The sequence below is a fragment of the Balaenoptera ricei genome, chromosome 10 (genome assembly GCF_028023285.1).
Source record: "Balaenoptera ricei isolate mBalRic1 chromosome 10, mBalRic1.hap2, whole genome shotgun sequence".
In the NCBI taxonomy this organism is placed as follows: domain Eukaryota; kingdom Metazoa; phylum Chordata; class Mammalia; order Artiodactyla; family Balaenopteridae; genus Balaenoptera; species Balaenoptera ricei.
Genome location: NC_082648.1, coordinates 372,730 through 392,616, shown reverse-complemented (window position 1 = coordinate 392,616; position 19,887 = coordinate 372,730). Strand labels below are relative to the sequence as shown.

General features: G+C 44.5%; 1 protein-coding gene and 1 pseudogene across 4 annotated transcripts in view; one reads left to right on the top strand and one right to left on the bottom strand.

Moving 5' to 3' along the window:
• BCL2L13 (BCL2 like 13) overlaps window positions 1–19,848 on the top strand; it is a 68,272-nt gene extending 48,424 nt beyond the window's left edge. For 3 of the 4 annotated variants that reach the window (XM_059934997.1, XM_059934996.1, XM_059934998.1), the window contains 2 exons: window positions 2,564–2,707; window positions 17,733–19,848. In XM_059934997.1, the coding sequence (XP_059790980.1) occupies window positions 2,564–2,707; window positions 17,733–18,470 (882 nt within the window). In that variant the 3' untranslated portion in view covers window positions 18,471–19,848. Of the gene's footprint in view, window positions 1–2,563; window positions 2,708–17,732 lie in introns of those variants that run through there. The other variant, XM_059935001.1, reaches the window with a different exon arrangement.
• LOC132372355 (AP-1 complex subunit sigma-2-like) lies at window positions 9,091–9,805 on the bottom strand (annotated as a pseudogene).
• Window positions 19,849–19,887: the final 39 nt, after the last annotated feature.

The window sequence follows — 19,887 nt, the reverse complement described above, 5'->3', positions numbered from 1 at the left end:
ACATGAGTTGTGCGATTACTGTTACCCAGTAAGGAAATGACTTACAGAAAAGAATTCAAAATGTAAGATTGCTTGGTTGCTTTTTAGTGCTAGAGATAGAAATAGTGGTACCTTTTAGGAATGGATACTTGGGGATCCAGTTTTATTTTAACATTATTTTAATACTGTGGGAAGTGAAGTACAAAAAATATCAGGTGGGGGCTTCCCTGGTGGCACAGTGGTTGAGAATCTGCCTGCCAATGCAGGGGACACGGGTTCGAGCCCTGGTCTGGGAAGATCCCACATGCCGCGGAGCAACTAGGCCCGTGAGCCACAATTACTGAGCCTGCGCGTCTGGAGCCTGTGCTCCGCAAGAAGAGAGGCCGCGATAGTGAGAGGCCCACGCACCGTGATGAAGAGTGGCCCCCGCTTGCCGCAACTAGGGAAAGCCCTCGCACAGAAACGAAGACCCAACACAGCCATAAATAAATAAATAAATAAAAGTTTATTTCAAAAGTGTTGTTTAAAAATATATATATATCAGGTGTACACATGATATAAAATGCAGAATTGATGGAGGTCAGTTGTAGAAATACTCATGAAGCTTTGTGTGTGATCATAGCAATTAGAGGGCAAGTGGGTATGAGTACATAAAGACAATCTAAATTATAAAGTGTAGTGCGTCCTTGAAGATAGTGTGTCACATAGGTGAAGCACACAGGACATGTATAACCAAGAGTGTTGTCAACCAAATAGAAGATGTTAGTCTTGAAAAAGGAAGTTTCTGCACTCACTGCATTTCAAGAAAGATGTAATTGGGATGGAGAAGATCCAGGAAAGGATAACTTAAATGATACAAGCAGTGGAGGAATTGCTATGTAAAGAACAGACTAAAAAATTAGTAGATTTCAGCATAAAAAGTATAGTGAATGAGAGGGAATATGGTTAAGGACTAAAGACAGTAGTGAAAGAGGATTACAGATTTATCTCTAGATTATTACATAGTAAAATGGGGGCAACTACATTTGATACATGAAAGAGGTAAATTTGGAACAAATAAGAGTATTTTTATATAGCAAGTATGAAATATTTGCAACTCATTTTTTAAGAGGTAATAGAGCTTAAACATGAATAACTTTAAAATATGCATGTTCGTAGATTATTATGGGAAATGAGAATGTTTTGAGGTATGGAACATCCCAGGCCTTTGGAGTTGGTGTGATGTGAGTCTGCAGGGCTGGTTCAGAAGCTCCTCTCCTGCTCCAGCTGAGACAGAATACTAGGCTGGATGAACAGCCGTGTTCATTTCTGTTTTCAAAAGTGATACAGGTTTCTGATTGTAGAAAAAGCCTAACACAGTCTTCTTTATAGCCCTATACCCCTCCATTGGTGCTAAGAAGGGGTTTTTACTGCATTTTGGGCTGGAGTTCTTTTAGAATACCAAAAAGTGAAGATGTGTGTTTTTTGCATTTTTCTTTCAGACTTTGATAGACATTCCTTCAGGGCTGCTTTTACTTAAAAAAAAACCCCCAAAGAATATTAGTAAGGATATAAACTCATTGTCTTTTCTGTTTGTCCTCTTCTGCAGAAATGTGTTGTAATCCCTCAGCTATGACCTTGGCGGGTCAGTGACAGGAAACTGGAATTGGTTTCATTTCCTTTCACGGTCTTTCCCAGTTGTGTGGAGACCTCTTGATGTTTTAGACAGAAGAGATTGCATGCAGATAGTTAACTGAAAGTACTTAGTTCTTTTCAGTATGCAGGGGGTTTTTTTGGAAGGAAAGGGACTCTAGTTAGTCTCCGAAATAAATTTTTATGATTTTAAAATATTGAGCCATAAGGTTATTAGGAGTGATAATAACACTTCTGGTTTTTGATGACTTGTATAAGATAGCTCATAATTTTGAAAGTTCTTGTTTTCAAATAGAATAAAAGCACATGGTACAAAATGCACAAAGTACAGAACACATACACTTGAAAATACTTCCCACCCTTGTCACCACTTACCTAGTTTTCCTCTTTTTAGGCTACCACTATCACCAGTTTCTTAGGTATTTTTCAAAAATACTATAGGGTTATACAAACGTGTGTGTAGATGTTTTGTTCTGTTAACAATAATGTTAATAATAATGGTATCATTATTGTACATACTCTCCTTTATCTTTTTTCACTGAAAGTAAATCTTGGTAATTGGGCAGTGGACAATCTTATTCTTTTTTAACAACTACTTGATATTTTACTGAATGACCACAATTTGGTCTGTTGGGTCGTTTCCGGTCTTTTGCTATTATAAATAATGCTTTAGTGAATTTCCTATACATATGTTGTTGCACACGCGCGCGCGCGCACACACACACACAGGCCCAGTTGTTTTCATATAATATTATTTCTACCACCCTGTGGTAGAAAACATACATGTATTATTCTCAAAAATTCTAGTAGGGGTCACTATTTTATTTCCTTTATTATGATAAAAATGGAGTTCCATAATGATGCACTGGAGTGTATTTTCTAGCAGTTGAACATATAAAATGAACTGTAAGAATTTCAGTTTGTTTTTTACTCTCTCATCTTTGCCTTAAAGGTTTTGGTGCCTCTGATTTTGCTACGGCAAATGCTTTTGGAGTTGACAAGACGTGGTCAAGAACCTTTGAGTGCATTGCTGGAGTTTGGTGTGACTTTCCTGGAGGACCATGCCGCCGAGTACATCATTCAGCAAGGTGGCTGGGTATGCACTTTCAAGTTTTTTTTGTTTTTTTTAATCTTCTTAAAAGAAAAAAAAAAATTTAAGCCCGTCATAGTTGTTTTCAAAAGCATAGGTTAAATATCATTAACATTATTGTTCAGTGTTATTTAATATTGTGATTGGATGGTGATCAATGGAAAGACTATTCATGCAGTTTAAGTTAAACTAAGATTTTACTCCTAAATTCACATATGGTTTTTTAAAAAAAATTTTATTTATTTATTTATTAGGTTGCACTGGGTCTTAGTTGCGGCAGGTGGGCTCCTTAGTTGCGGCACATGGGCTCCTTAGTTGCGGCATGCGGGCTCCTAAGTTGTGGCATGTGAACTCTTAGTTGCAGCATGCATGTGGGATCTAGTTCCCTGACTAGCGATAGAACCCGGGCCCCCTGCATTGGGAGCGTGGAGTCTTCACCACTGTGCCACCAGGGAAGTCCCCATGTGTGGTATTTTTAAGTGGTTATAATTATGAAACATTTCATACTAGCAAAAAGTATATAAATAACTTCTGTGTACTTAGTATATAAAAGTATATAATAATATATACTGAGAAAAAATATATAATAAATATATAATAACTTTTATATACTTACACTTTAGAGGTGAGGAATAATAAATGAACACCTATGTATTTACTCTCCCAGTCGAAGAAAAGAACACATCCAACACTTTTGAGTCTCCTTATATACCCCTCCTAGATATCCACATGTTCCTACCTACTTCACAAGGACAACTTCTATTCTGAATTATAGTTTTAATATGTATATATCCCTAGACAGTATATTATTTTGTATGTTTGGAACTTTATGTAAATAGTGTCATATGTATTCTTCTGTAACTTGCTGTTTTCATTCAGTGTTGTATTCTTAAGATTCACCTAGGTCATTGTTTCTCAACTTTTTTTTCATTATCACCCCCCTAAGGTTCCTCTTTAGACATTTTTATCCTTGTCATCTCCCTCCTCCCCATGTGAAATTTTAAAAGCACAGATATAAGTCTGTTTATGAACTGGGGCCTTTTGGAGGGCCACAGGCCTTTGTAATATCTAAGATTGCTCACATCTCCCCAAACCAGTTTTAACCCTCGACTTCATCCCCTTTGAGAACACATGATCCAAGTTGATGTGCTGATGGGCGTTTGGTTTCCGTGTGTAAATATGTCACAATTTATCTGTAGTTTATTTATCTACAGGCTTGCCAGTAGACATTTCTCCCTTTTTGCTGTTGGAAAGAGTCTCATCCATATGTGCAGGAGTTTCTCTGGGTATTTACTTGGGAGTAGAATTTCTGGTTCCAAGAGTATAGACATGTTCTAATTTACAAGATGATGCCAAAGTGTTTTCCACAGTGGTTTCCAGCTTGCCCTCTGTCAGCAGCTTATAAGAGTTTTTCTTTATAAATATGAGAATTTTTGTTGTTGTACCTTCTCCCCAACACTTAATATTGTCAGACTTATTAATTTTAAAAATTATTTATAAAAATAAGATTATTTAGGAATTATTTTTTTTTAATTTTTTTTTTTATAGACTTTACTTTTTTTTTTTTTAAGTATTTATTTATTTATTTATGGCTGTGTTGAGTCTTCGTTTCTGTGCGAGGGCTTTCTCTAGTTGTGGCAAGCGGGGGCCACTCTTCATCGCGGTGCGGGGGCCTCTCACTATTGCAGCCTCTCTTGTTGCGGAGCACAGGCTCCAGACGCGCAGGCTCAGTAATTGTGGCTCACGGGCCCAGCTGCTCCGCGGCACATGGGATCTTCCCAGACCAGGGCTCAAACCCGTGTCCCCTGCATTGGCAGGCAGATTCTCAATCACTGCGCCACCAGGGAAGCCCAGGAATAATTTTAGATTTACAAGAAAGTTACAAAGATAAAGCATCCCCACATGCCCTTCACCCAGTTTCCCCTAGTGTTAATGTCATGCATAACTATGGCTCCTTTGTCAAGTTGGCTTTTCCACATTGACTTCATATCCAGCAGATTTGTCCAACTATCTTATTATCCTGATTATCTCTGGGCTCCTTTGGGTTTTCTACATAGAAAATCACACGATGTGTGAATAATGTCAATTTTTTTTCCTTGATGAGTCTATCTTTTTAAAAGAATGTATTGCACTAGTCAGCACCATATTAACAGAAATGGTATTAGAATCCATCCTTGTCTTTCCTGATGTTAATGTGAGTTAAATTTCCTTTCATCGTTCCACCATTTAGTTGTATCAGTCCCAATGAGTGAGGTTGGCCTGTACTTTTTCTTGTTTGGTTTCAGTTTTAAGGGTGTGCTAGCTTCATAAAAGAATTTAGAGTTGGGAAGAATGGTTCCTCCTTTTCTGTACTCTGGAACAGTTTGTATGAGACTCAGATCATCTGTGCCTTGCTTCCTATAACATTCCTTCAAAACCACCTGGTATTTTCTTTGAGGGAAGGTTTCTGTTTTTTCTTGTCAACTTTTGATAATCTTTCTAGAATATTATCCCTAAATTTTCAGATTTGTTGGCATAGAGCTATTCATATTTTCTTTTTTTGGAGGAAGGTACAGTGGATTTTAATTTTTTTAATTCTCTTACACTACTTACTTTTTTAAAAAGTTTTCTTTTGGAGAAGTTTGTATATAAAATTAGACACGAGAGAGTAATGAACCCCCATCACTTAGTCCTAGCAATCATTAATTTACTGCCAGTTATGCTTTATTCACATCCTAATCACTTCCCCTTTTAATACAGTAGTATTTTGAAGCAAAATCCAGACATCCTATAATTTTATCTGTGAAGATTTCACTATGGATCTCTGAAAAATAAAGGTTCTTTTTTAATTTTAAATCACAATACCATTGTCACATCACAAAAAAAAATAATTTCTTCATATCATCAAATATCCTGTTAGCATTCAAATTTCCAAATGTTTCAAAAATATCCTGTCTTTAAGTCTATGCAATGTGTGGGTCTGTAGTTCCTTTTTAATTTTATTTTATTTTATTTTTATCTTTGGCTGTGTTGGGTCTTCATTGCCACGTGTGGGCTTTCTCTAGTTGTGGCGAGCAGGGGCTACTCTTCGTTGTGGTGCACGTACTTCTTATTGTGGTAGCTTCTCTTGTTGCGGAGCATGGGCTCTAGGCACGCAGGTTTCAATAGTTGTGGCTTGCGGGTTCAGTAGTTGTGGCTCACAGGCTCTAGAGCGCAGGCTCAGTAGTTGTGGTGCACGGGCTTAGTTGCTCTGCGGCATCTGGGATCTTCCTGGACCAGGGCTTGAACCCGTGTCCCCTGCATTGGCAGGCGGATGCTTAACCACTGCACCACCAGGGAAGTCCCGAGGCTTATTAATTTTATTTATTTTCTCAAAGAACCAGTTTTTGGTTTTGTTGATTTTCTCTATTGATTTCCTATTTTCAATTTCATTGATTTCTCCTCTCTTTTTATTATTATCTTTGCTTACTTTGGATTTAATTTACTCTGCTTTTTCTAGTTTCCTAAGGTGGAGGCTTAGATGATTGATTTTCGATCTTTCTTCTTTTCTAATATATGCATTCAATGCTGTAACTTTCCACTTAAGCACGGCTTTCACTGTCTCACACAAATTTTAATAATTTTTTTTTAATTTACTTCTAAAGATTTTTTAAATTTCTCTTGAGATTTATTCTTCGACCCATGTGTTATTTAGAAATATATTGTTTAATCTCCAAGTACTTGAGGATTTTCTAGCTATCTTTCTGTTACTGATTTCTAGTTGTATCCCATTGTGGTTTGAGAGCAGACATAGTATGATTCTGTTCTTTTAAATTTGTTAAGGTATGTTTCATGTCCCAGAATTTGGTCTAGGTGAATATTCCATATGAGCTTGGGAAGAAAGTGTATCCTGCTGTGGTTGGTTGGAAATAGTCTATAGGTGTCCGTTGTATCCCGCTGATTGCCCGCCTGCTGGATCTGTCCATTTCTTTTTTTTTTTAAACTTTGGGTTTATTTATTTATTTATGGCTGTGTTGGGTCTTCGTTTCTGTGCGAGGGCTTTTCTCCAGTTGCGGCAAGTGGGGGCCACTCTTCATCGCGGCGCGTGGGCCTCTCACTATCGCGGCCTCTCTTGTTGCGGAGCACAGGCTCCAGACGCGCAGGATCAGCAATTGTGGCTCACGGGCCCAGCCACTCCGCAGCATGTGGGATCCTCCCAGACCAGGGCTCGAACCCGTGTCCCCTGCATTGGCAGGCAGATTCTCAACCACTGCGCCACCCGGGAAGCCCCTGGATCTGTCCATTTCTGATGGAGGGTGCTGAAGTCTCCAGCTGTCTTGGTGGATTCATCTGTTCCTCTTGCAGCTCTTTGGTTAGGTGTGTACATATCAAAGATTATTACATCTTCTTGGGGGTTTAACCCATCTATCATTATGTAACACCCCTCTTCATCCCTGATAAGTTTCCTTGCTCTGAAATCTGCTCTGTGTGAAATTAATGTAGCTACTCCCTGTCCCTCCCTTCCTTTCTTCCTTTCCTTCTTTCCTTTAACATGCAGGATTTGTAATTTAGACATGCAGGGAAAGCTATCTGAGAATCTACTAATTTAAAGCAAGCAGCTGTATACAGATAACAAAAGAAACAACATCTTGTTACAGCTCGGCACGCAGCATCCAAAGCAAATAGGCATGAGACAGTGAATGTTTATGTAGCATTAAAACCAGGTGAATAACATGCTGCAGGGCTGGGAGAGGGAGAGAGGGGAATGGAAATGTGAAGACCAGTGTTTCCAGTGCTGTCAGTGTATAATGGTAAATTTCTCATTTGATGACCCGTCCGGGTGCTTCAGATGTGATGTACAGTGAGAATGGTAAGGATGGAGACAACCGATCTGCATACCTGCCTAACATATTTTCACAGGTCTTCTTTCAGTGGTAAACCAGTTTGAGCATGTCTTGAATTTGTTGTTTAATGATAGCTTTCTTATCTCAGGCTTTAAACTCTCTAGATATAAACAGTGAAGTATTTGGTACTTTCCCCTTTATAATAAAATATGTTCCATGTTTCATTAAATATTTATTTATTTATTTATTTATTTACGATCTTGTGGCATGTGGGATCTTAGTTGTGGCACGCGTACTTCTTAGTTGTGGCATGCATACAGAATCTAGTTCCCCAACCAGGGATCGAGCCTGGGCCGCCTGCATTGGGAGCACAGAGTCTTACCCACTGGACCACCAGGGAAGTTCCCCATGTTTCATTAAAAGTATACACAACAATGATCAAATTAAAGGTTTAAATACTCAGAAATATAAAACCATAGTTAACAAAGCATTAAGTATCTAAACGAAGACTTACTAGATTATAAAACAATAAATAGTAAAATATTAGTACTTAAACAATATTAGAATTTTAACTATATAAATAAACCTCATTAATACTTTGAGAGGGTGGCTTACTGTTGAGCAATAGATATTGGGGAAAAGCCTTTTCTGACATAGCTTTCTGATAGTTCAAGGGATTGTTCGGTATCGTTGTATAGCATAAATGTGATTCAGTAAATGTGGCATTACAAATTTCTTAAAAGCTGTGAGTGTTTTACCTTAAATATTATATAATAGTACAGACTTTACTTTCTTATATTATTTCCAAATACACTTTTATGTGATACATTAGAACACATTCGCTCATATAGACTGTAGTATAATCAACTAAATATAGTTTTGTAGGGGTTTTTTCCCCAACACTTTGAAGACCAAACCACACTATATTATGGCACTGAGTATTCGACCTAACATTTCAGCTATATTTTCTTTGGTAAACATTTTAACGATTGCTAGGTTTTCCTCTTACAATATCAATCACAGATGGTTTATAAATGATACGTGTGTTTTTAATATGCAATACTACTCAAAACAGTCATAGGTCATATTTTTTCAAGAAGAAATTAAACCAGTTGTGAGCAGGAAAAAGCTATATCAAGATCATATATAGAACGAAAATAAAACAGAAAAGAGGAATAAGAACAGGGGAAAAAATTACAATTGTAAAGGTGTTGGTTCTGAAATGTTGTTTGTTTTTTAAAAAAATTTTATTTATTTATTTATTTATTTGGCTGCATTGGGTCTTCGTTGCTGTGTGCGTGCTTTCTCTAGTTGCGGTGAGCAGGGGCTACTCTTCATTGCAGTGCGTGGGCTACTCACTGCGGTGGCTTCTCTTGTTGCGGAGCACGGCCTCTAGGCACACGGGCTTCAGTAGTTGTGGCTCGCGGGCTCTAGAGCGCAGGCTCAGCAGCTGTGGTGCACGGGCTTAGCTGCTCCACAGCATGTGGGGTCTTCCCGGAGCAGGGCTCGTACCCGTGTCCCCTGCATTGGCAGGCGGATTCTTAACCACTGCGCCACCAGGGAAGTCCCTGAAATGTTCTATTATTATTATACAAGATAATCAGTCACCAAGCTGAGGATATTTTCTTTCATCAGCATATCAGCTTTGTTTCCTCTGTGAATTCCGCGCACAGGATGAGTGGTCACTTGGTCCACGGGGACATTGAAGCACTCATGACGTGGCTCCTGTACCAGATCAGCCTGCTCACTTGCTTTAGGGACACTTTTCTTGAATGTTTCCCCTCCCAAAAGAAACCCATCCAAAATACAGTAAGCCTTCTCAGAATTAAGGATGATATCAAGCTCACGTGCACAGCCAAGGTCCTTCTCAAGTTGTTCCAGGTAGCAGTGGGTTGTTTCCAGGGTCCTTAGTGCCTGTCCTGACCCTCAGTGGCACAGCAGAAACACAGATGAGCACGTCTTCTGTGAACATTCCTCTGATCTTGCCACTCATGAAAGCTGCACCTTTTAGGTTTTGGTACTTAAATGGTTTGAACAGTTCTCTTGTCATCTTTTCTTTCTCTTTGTCTGATAGTGGGATGTACCGTTTCTGCAGTTGAAACTCCCCCATGACGAAAAAGCAATGTAAACTGGCTCGTGGCCGCGGGCAACAACTAGAGAGGGCCTGGCTGGCGGCTGCTCCCACTTGCCTCTGATGAGTGTCTGTGTGGTCAGTTTACTTTTAACATGTCTGTGTCTTTACGTGAAGCGAGTTTCTTAGACACAGCAGACAGTCGGATCTTTGTTTTTCATCCAGTCGGACAATGTCTTTCTTGTAGTTGGTGTGTTTAGACTATTGATGTTCAAAGTAATTTTTTTTTTAAATTGTATTTGTTTTTAAATTATTTATTTTATTTATTTTTATTTTTGGCTACACATGGGCTTTCTCTGGTTGTGGCGAGCGGGGTCTACTCTTCGCTGCAGTGCATGGGCCTCTCACTGCGGTGGCCTCTGTTTGTTGCAGAGCACGGGCTCTAGGTGCGCGGGCCCCAGCAGTCGTGGCACACGGGCTCAGTAGTTGTGGCCCGTGGTCTCTAGAGCGCAGGCTCAGCAGCTGTGGTGCCCAGGCTTAGCTGCTCCACAGCATGTGGGATCCTCCCAGACCAGGGCTCAAACCCGTGTCCCCTGCACTGGCAGGCGGACTCCCAACCACTGCGCCACCAGGGAAGCCCCCAAAGTAATTATTGATGTAATTATATGAATATCTGTCATATTTGTCATTGTTTTCTACTTGTTGCCCTTATTCTTTGTTCCTGTTTTTGTCCCCCACTCTTTTTCTGCCTTTTGTGGTTTTAATTGAGGATGTTATATGTTTCCATTTTCTCTCCTTTCTTGGCATGTCCATTACATTTCTCTTTTTACCTCTTTAAGTGGTTGCCCTACAGTTTGCAATATACATTTACAGCTAATCCAAGTCCACTTTCAGATAACACTGTACTGCTTCACGAGCACTGTGAGTGAGTGAGTACCTTGTAAGAGCATCCCTTGTATCATTGCTGTCATTCATGTCACTTGTATAAGCACACATAATCGAATACATTGTTGCTGTTATTACTTTGAGCAGCTGTTATCTGGAAGATCAATTAAGAATAAGAAAAAAGTTTTTATTCTCCCTTCACCTACTTCTTCCTCAGTGGCCTCCCTTTCTCTGTGTAGATCTGCGTTTCTGACTTATATCATTATCCTTCTCTAAAGAACTTCTTTTAACATTTCTTACAAGGCGTGTCTACTAGCAATTCCTTCAGTTTTTGCTTGTCTGAGAAAATCTTTATTTCTCCTTTGTGTGTGTGTGTGTGTGTGTGTGAATAGTTTACTTTATTGAGATATAATTCACAACCACACAGTTCACCCATATGAAGTGTATAATTCAATGGTTTTTTGTATATTCTTGTACAACTTAATACATTTTTTTTTTAAGATCACATGTCTTGCCTTAATTTTTATTTTTCTTTTTTTAATATCTTTATTGGAGTATAACTGCTTTACAATGTTGTGTTAGTTTCTCCTGCACAACAAAGTGAATCAGCTATATGCATACATATATCCCCATATCCCCTCCCTCTTAAGCCTCCCTCCCACCCTCCCTATCCGACCCCTGTAGGTGGTCTCACAAAGCACTGAGCTGGTCTCCCTGTGCTATGCGGCTGCTTCCTGCTAGCTGTTTTACATTTGGTAGTGTATATATGTCCATGCCACTCTCTCACTTCGTCCCAGCTTACCCTTCCCCGTCAAGTCCGTTCTCTATGTCTGCGTCTTTGTTCCTGCCCTGCCCCTAGGTTCATCAGTACCGTTTGTTTAGATTCCATATATATGTGTTAGCATGCGGTATTTCTCTTTCTGACTTACTTCACCCTGTATGACAGACTCTAGGTCCATCCACCTCGTCGCAGATAACTCAATTTCATTTCTTTTTATGGCTGAGTAATATTCCATTGTATATATGTGCCACATCTTCTTTATCCATTCATCTGTCGATAGACAGGTTGCTTCCATGTCCTGGCTGTTGTAAACAGTGCTGCAGTGAACATTTTGGTACATGACTCTTTTTGAATTACGGTTTTCTCAGGGTATATGCCCAGTAGTGGGATTGCTGGGTCGTATGGTAGTTCTATTTTTAGTTTTTTAAGGAACCTCCATACTCTTCTCCATAGCGGCTGTATCAATTTACATTCCCACCAACAGTGCAGGAGGGTTCCCTGTTCTCCACACCCTCTCCTTCATTTTTGAAGGATAACTTCTCAGGAACAGAATTCTAGGTCAGTAGGTTTTTTCTCTCAACTGTTTAAATATTTCCCTCCACTCTCTTCTTGCTTGCTTGGTTTCTGATGAGAAGCTAGATGTAATTCTTATCTTTGTTCCTCTCTAGGTAAGATATTTTTTCCTCTGACTTGTCACAGAATTTTTTTCTTTATCTCTGATTTTCTGTAATTTGAGAATGACATGCTTAGGTGTAGTTCTTGGGACACTTATTGTACTTGGTGTTCTCTGAGCTTCCTGAATCTGTGGTTTGCTGTCTGACGTTAATTTGGGGACATTCTTAGTCATTATCGTTACAGATATTTTTCTCCTGTTCCTTTCTCTCTTCTCCTTCCGTGTTCCAGGTGTGTGTGTTATACCTTGTGTAGTCGTCCCACAGTCCTTGGATGTCCTGTTGTTTTCTTTCCCCCATCTTTGTTGTCTTTGCCTTTCAGTTTGGGATGTTTCTCCCGAGACATCCTCAAGCTAAGAGGTTCTTTCCTTAGCAGTGTGGAATCTAATAATAAGCCCATCAAAGGCATTCTTCATGGGAATTCCCTGGTGGTCCAGTGGTTAGGACCGGCACCTTCACTGCCAGGGCCTGGGTTCAGTCCCTGGTTGGGGAATTAAGGTCCTGCAAGCTGCTTGGCATGGCCAAAAAAAAAGCGGGGGGCATTCTTCCTTTCTGTTTCAATGTTGTTGTTTTTAAATCTCTAGCATTTTTTCTTTTTGGTTCTTAGGATTTCCATCTCTGCTGACATTGCCCATCTGTTCTTGTGTGCTGTCTACTTTATCCATGAGAGCCCGTAGCAAATTAATCATAGTTGTGTTAAATTCCTGATCGATAGTTCCAGCATCCCTACCATGTCTGGTTCTGATACTTGCTCCATCTTCTCAAATGTGTGCGTGTTTTTCGTCTCCCTTTGGTTTGCCTTGTCATTTTTTCTGGATAGCCAGACATGATGTCCTGGGTAAAAGGTAAATAGGCCTCAGTGGCGTGGTGGCGAGGTGTGTGGCGGGCGCGTTGGAGTCTGGTGACGAGGCTCTGTGGGCGAGCCTGTGCCCCCCGTGAACTTGGCCAGAGTTTCTGTGTCTCTCTCCTCCCTTACAGGGGGCAGGGCTGGAAGGTTGGAGTGGGCTGCCAGCAGGAACTTCCCTTCCTCTCGGGCAGTTAGGCTGTGGTTAACTGGTTCCCCCTGAGGGCACAGCTTGTCAGGAAGATCAGGGCTCATTTTCCCGCTCGCCCAGGAGCAGGGAGCAGGGGGGTAGAGGTGAATCTCCGAATTGCAGGGCCTCCCTGGGACTGGTCCCTGGGTGACCCCCAGCCCCGCCCATCTGTCTCCAGCCTCGGGGCAGCAGTTTGCCCTGTGGCATCACCTCTCTTCTCTTACAGTCTTTGAGATTTCTGGTCATTCAGCTTTTTAACCCACTTCAGGGCGGAGTGGAGACGTCCAGGTCCTTCCACGGGGAACCTGCAAGTCCCTCGGAAGGTGTTGCTTCTCAGTGTTGTGCACACTGAGCCCCCAGCGCTCCTCAGTTACAGTGTCGGTTTTCTACCCAATAACCCTTAACTGATTGCGGATGTTGTGCCCCCTCCACTAGGTGCTGCTACCATAAGTTGAGTAAAATAGGCCCTCCTTGGGCTCAGGGCAGGGCGGGGTGGCACGTTCTGTGCTGTGAGGTGACTGTGTTACGGGGGTCGGAGGACAGGAGGAGGCCGGGTCGCTGGGGCGCAGTCAGGAGCACATGTCCGCTGGCGGCCAGCTTTCCAGAGAGAGAGAAGCGGAGAGTGACTCTGCTGCTGTTGGTACTGGGACTGCAGGGTAGCGGGGGGGGGGGGGGGGTGCACGCACGCCTGTTTGCTTGCCTTCTACCTTATTTTTTCCCCGGCCAGAGAGCAGGAGTTGAGATTGGAGTCACAATTTGTTTGTGGCCCCAGCTCTCCCAAATATTAGCCCTGAGTTTTGGGGGGAATTCACTTAACTTCGCTGAGCCTCAGTTTCATCAATTACAGTATGGAAGAGCAGCTTCTGTAGCTCACAAAAGTGATGGTGTGAAAGTGTTCTGTGAAAACATTACATTTTTACGATACCAGCTTTTCAGATGTGTCGCTAAGAGTGTGTGTTTTTCCTCTTCTCGAGTCTGATTGAAGTTTCCTTCGAGTTTTGATGTTGACTGTCTTCGCCAGGCAGCAGTCAGGCACAGCCGGGTGTGAGCCGGGACAGCCGGCCCCCCACTGCCGGGCCTGCGAGCCCGCAAGGGGCCACCGCGGGGCGGGCTTCTCCTGGGTTTTCCCCTGCGGCATGTGCTAACCTAAATACTTACTGTGAAACGTTTAGATTACATGAAAGATTACTGGGGGAAATGTCATCTGTAATAATATTAAATAGTTTGAATAAAATTAATTTTTGTCTATTTTTTCCGACTTGAAGCTTCTCATTTCTGTTTTAAGAACTGCAAACCTCAAAAAGTTTATGTTTGTTTGTTTGTTTTAATCAAGGACGTTTGAAGACTGTCTCTTGGGAACTTTTAGGTCAGAACTGGTTAGAACAGAGTGTGGGAGGTGACGCATAGTTTGTGATCTAAAATCAGTTAAGTGGGTTTTGCAACTGAAGTAGTTTCAGTGTAATAAGGGTTTGGTTCAGTGTTTCATGAGATCTGTTTTATGTGTGAGTGTGCGTGTGTACTGCACTGTGTTTAAAATGTATTCTTTGTGATCTTGGTCATCACATTAGGTGGAAAGTTACTTCCCTGAGTCTCTCTTACAGTATTTTCTTTGGGGTTTTTTGTTGTTTTAGTTTTATTTTTATTTTTTTGGCCGCGCCGCATGGCTTGTGGGTCTTCGTTCCCCGACCAGGGATCGAACCTGGGCCCCTGGTGGTGAAAGTGTGGAGTCTTAACCACTGGACCACCAGGGAATTCCCTCTCTTTTCTTATTTTAGGTTAATAGCGATCTAAGAGGCATTTGGTCGTTAGTACCCTGTTTGACTGAATGTAGAGAAGCAAGGTATCTGTGTTTGTCTTTTCTGGTGAATACTTGAGAGAGAGATCGTAGTGATAAGGGTTGGCTGGTACACGCCAGGGGACGTGGGTCTCTGAGTTACCAGGGAGTGAGAGGGGTCTTGGGAGTCGGCCCGGCGTCCTCAGCTGGAGCAGCTGTGACCCTGCGTGTGAAACGCTGCTTGAAGTGGCAGAGTGATTTGTAACTGGTGTGAGCCAAAACAAAACTCGAAGCAAGTGTGGTTAATACAGACGTGGTGAGGCACTGCTGCACACTTTGAAATGGTTCTTTGAGTGACCTCCAAGCTGTTTCTACTTCGTTCCTACCACTATAACCAAGGTTACGCTTACATTTTATTTTACGTTTATTCTACAAGAGTCCCTTTACCTCTGTATTTCAGTTTCTTCTCTACTTCCCTTTTTCTTTGAAGGGTTTCATGAACATATCTTTGTGTATTTGCTTGACGAAAACACCAAGAATAACCTTTTCCATTTGCTTCTTGCTGTAAACTCAGGAAAAGCACCAGTGTGGAAGTCCGGGGTTGGGGGGGAGCCTTGGGCTCGAGCGTTAGGGGAGCACAGTTGACGAAAGCGTGGGCCCTGCAGGTAAGCGGCCTGGTTAGATCCAGTCCCAGCTTTGGACTTCAGGCCAATTACTTACCCATCTCAGTTGCTTTAGTTTCCTTATCTGTGAAAGTGAAATGAATTAATTTCAGTAAAGTCTTCAAAAGGACACTGACGTCCAGTTCTCACAGCAGCTGAGGGACCTTGGGCAAGTTACCTGATCTCTCTGGGCTTCATCTGTTTAAACAAAACATAGTTTTCTGATTCTTTGTACATATTTATTTACTTATTGGCCGCGCCGTGCGGCTTGCAGGATCTAGTTCCCCAACCAAGGATTGGCAGTGAGAGTGTGGAGTCCCAACCACCAGACCACCATGGAGTTCCCCCTTCATGCATATTTAAACTCTAGTTGGTCCCAATTCGTTTTACATTTTTGAGCCCTTGAAGTTACTCCTTTCTGTTTTTTGTATCAGTGGGACTAAAGAGATAGCTGTTTCCAGCAATATACATATTTTGTGCTAAAAATTATTTAAATTGTTGGAATGGATCTAAGACTAGTTGTAGATGTTAGTTCCCCTAATGTGCTAAGTTTTAGGTAAAGTATTACCCAGAACAGTGCTTTATCTTTTATTGAAAGCCTAGTCTTCATTAATGACAGTAATTGTCAAGGGAGAGGCCTCTATTTTTATATTTTTGCTTCAGATGACCAGGAATGAAAGTCTCAGTGGTCATCTATTCTTTCTTTAAAACTTCTTCCATAAAAGCACAAAATTTTTGGTGAATCATCATTAAAATAATCACGTCCCAAATACAGAAATAAGTTGTAAGGTAGAGAGTCCATGACAGCAAGGAAAAAGGCAACTAAGTCTGACTGGCTTTTGGGCCATATCGTCCCCCAGAGTCGTCGCTTGACAACCGCGTTGACCCAGTATCTTGGCTGGATGAAGAAGTCCTCCCGATACGGCACAAAGAATGTTCCTGACTCTCAGCTTTGAGCTGTTAAAAATAAAGAGAGCAGTAGTTTTACGCTAAATTGTTTTAGTTTGTTAACTTTTCCCTCGGTTCTTCACGATGCAACTTGTGAAATTTCCACTTCACTTGTTTTGGCTTCGAGCCCTAAATAAAAAGTAGCAAAGGTCTCCTTTCTGAGGATTAAAATTTTTACCTGTTTTGTTATGGTTCCTTTGTTTTGCTTTTGCTTTTTAAATCAGTTCTTGCTGTTAAGAGGTTCTGTTTTTAGCCCTTGGAGGGAGTTCCTATTGGTGAGCACGTGGGTCTCTCTGACCCTCAGGCCCTCCCTTTGAGGAGCAGCGCCGTCAAGGGGCTGCACATGTGATTCTAAGGATAGGGAACACAAGGGATTATATTCCTTATCTCGAAATAACTCGAGTGTGACCGGAAAGTTTCTGGTCTTGATTACAGAACAGAACTATTCTGCTTCATATAAATGGCGGCCGTAATCACAAAATGAAGTGGGAATTAGTTTGCTTGCATTTGCTCTGCAGACTCCGTAGCATCTGCGGGTGTCGTCCAGACTCTGGGTGACTTCCCGTCTGTCTCCGCCGCGAACCTCCTGGTCCCCGTGCATCCCCTGCCTTAGGGCTGCCAGTGTCGTGGTGAAATGTGTGCCTCCTGTGTGGGTCTTCACGTCTAGATGGTGAATTTGTCAAGAACCGAAATTGAGTCGTGTTCTTCCTAGTGACCGGAGCTGACACAGCCCCCGCAGGGAGCCTGGAGCCCCCGTGGCCGTGCTGCTGCTGTGTGGCTCCCGCCGCCAGGAGGGCGGGAGGCCTGTGTCCCCCGCACCCTCCCCATCGTCGGGGCGGCTTCATCCATGACCGAGTGACCGATGACCGTTCCCTTGCCGTTGAGTCAGGGCCATGGCGTCTGCTGCTGGCACCTCCCTGGTCACGGCAGGCTGCTTCCCGTCCCCGGCTGACGTTTCTGGGCCTCTGCTGGGCCGTGGCTCTTCCCTGCTCTTCACGTGTCCCTCCACCAGGCTCCCAGACCTCCCCAGCTGCCAGCAAAACACGTCCTTCCCCGTCTGGGCTCCTGATGGCACCAGCCCGGCCGAGTGATAGATCCCTAGGGCACAAGCTGCCTGCCTTTTTCTCCGCTGTGTTGCATTATTTATTGCATTAAATGTGTATAAATTGAATAGAATATAAATCAGCTTTTTGCTTTTTGAAGAAACTGGTCAGAGGACCGTCTTGTTAAAAATTCTTCCTCTGTGTTGGTCTACAAGCAAACACGTTCATTCCAAAAACTGTAGGTTTAAACAATGCATTTATCCCTGGAAGTTCAGTTTAGGAAAGGGGCTGCCTCCAGATTTACATTTATTTTAGATCTGTTTCCCCTTCTTTGCACTGACCTCCCTCCTCATCTCCTAGGGCGCTGTCTTTACCCTGGAGCCGGAGGACGAGGAGCGCCCCGCCGGCGCCGCGGAGGACAGCAACGACATCTACATCCTGCCCAGTGGCGCCTCCACGCTCGCCAGCCCCCCAGAGTCTCCGACAACCGCGACGGCGTCCTGGCAGGCCGAGGGCTTCCCCGTGTCGCTGTCCAGCAGCCAGAGCTGGCGCACCGAGAGCCCACCGGTGTCCCTGGGTCCCGAGTCGTGGCAGCAGGTCACGGTGGACCCCGAAGAAGTCAAGAGCTTGGACAGCAACGGGGCTGGAGAGAAGAGTGAGAACAACTCCTCCAACTCCGACATCGTGCACGTGGAGAAGGAGGAGATTCCCGAGGGCGCGGAGGCGGCGGCCCCTGCCCTGATGGCGGCCGGGGAGCCTGGCCCCGAGGGGTCAGCCGGCCAGACAGCCAGTCCCACGACATCTCTGTTCGTGGAACTTGCTGAAGAAGAGGCGGGAGCGGCCGCGTCCGAAGCTGCTGAACTGGAGCAGGAGGGGGTCCCGCCGCTGGAGCCCCCGGTGGAGCCCCCAGCAGCCCCGCCGGGCGGAGAGCAGGCAGCCCGCGGGCGGGGGGGGCTGGGGGCAGGGCCCTCCCCGGGCGGCCCCGAGAAAGCTGGCCCCCCGCCCGAGGGCAAGTCCCTCCTGCTCTTCGGAGGGGCAGCCGCCGTTGCCATCCTGGCGGTGGCAGTTGGGCTGGCACTGGCTCTGAGAAGGAAGTAGATTTTTCGGAGAGAGAAGACAAAAAGGTGTAAGGTTTTAGTTGTGTCGACCGGACTGGAGCTGCCAGGAGCTGGCTGGACATCCCTTGGACACTCCGGGGTCAGGAGGACTTGGGTCCGCAGGGCAGGGGGCCGACCCACGTGTTAGGGCTTGAGCTGGAGGCTGCGCACGCCGGTCTGATCGGAGGTCCCGGGCCCGGGCGCCTGCCAGGTTCAGGGTCTTGTGTGTAAAGTGCCCCCCCCGACGGTGTCCACGGCCCCTGGGTAGCTCTCGGGTGTAGGGTGCGCAGCCTCCGCCCACCAGCCCCGTAGCGCCTTCCCCAGTGGTGACAGCCCCACCCCACGTGTCTCCCCGTGTTGCCAAACGTCCCCCAGGGATAACGTTGTCCCGTGAGAGCCACAGTCTCAGAGCGAGAGGGTCCCCGTGGGGGGACCTGGGGGGGAGACCCCCAGGCAGGAGGGCTTGGCTGTGGGCCCCTCGGCTGCTGGCGCGCTCCTGCCTGGAGGCTCTCGGCTCCTCTGGTCTTCCCGCCCTCAGTCCCGCAGCCCAGGTGCTCCGCCGGGTCTCAGCCGCCTCTCAGGTACTGCCCTGCCCGCCTCGCCCCAGGGTGCCCCGAGGCCCCGTGGAGAGGGCTCGCCCGATGCTTCCCGCAGTTCCCCTTGTAAAGATGCTGCCTTTAGTCTTTAAACGCACGAGACGGAAGAGACCCGGGGCCCCTGCCCGTGACCGCGGGGCAAGTTTGTCTCTGCGTTGGGAAGCTGGAGGGTGGCTTCGCTGGCCTATCGAGGCTGCTTCCAGCCCTTCTGTCTGTGCGCGGCCTTGAGCCAACGGGGCCTCGCCGGCCGGCAGCGCCCCTCTTGCTGGGCATCGCTGTCCGTGACCTGGACTAGCGTGATTCCCAGGTTCTGGCCTCAGCCTCCTTCCCAGTCAGGCCGCTCCTCGGCGGTCTCTTGCCGCGTGATGAGGGTTTCCACACGTGGGCTTACAGGCCAGGGAATCATAACTCTCCATCAGTACACAGTCTCCTAAATATCACTGAAGTAAAAAGCAGGAAAGAGAGGCTGCCCTTGGGGTTCTAGCCTGGCTCTCAGAGTTCCGTAACGGAGGCTTACACTGAGCTCGTCACGGCCCAAATGCCGGAGTGACGAACCGTAGTGACCACGGTCATCACGTGCCCGCGGAGACTCAGCGTAGCCTCATCCGCTGACCGCGTCCCTCACGGGGGGACCGCGTCTCTTCATGCCTGAGGTCAGTGCCACTGACGGGACACACGTGCTTGAGACAGGTCATCTCAGATTTATCCTAGTAAATGTAACAGATTACTTTTTAAATCCTGAAATTTGTAATAAAATTACTTTACCTATCCTGATCACCAAAACTTGATGTTTTAAATGTGCTTTATTTTTTAAAATTTATC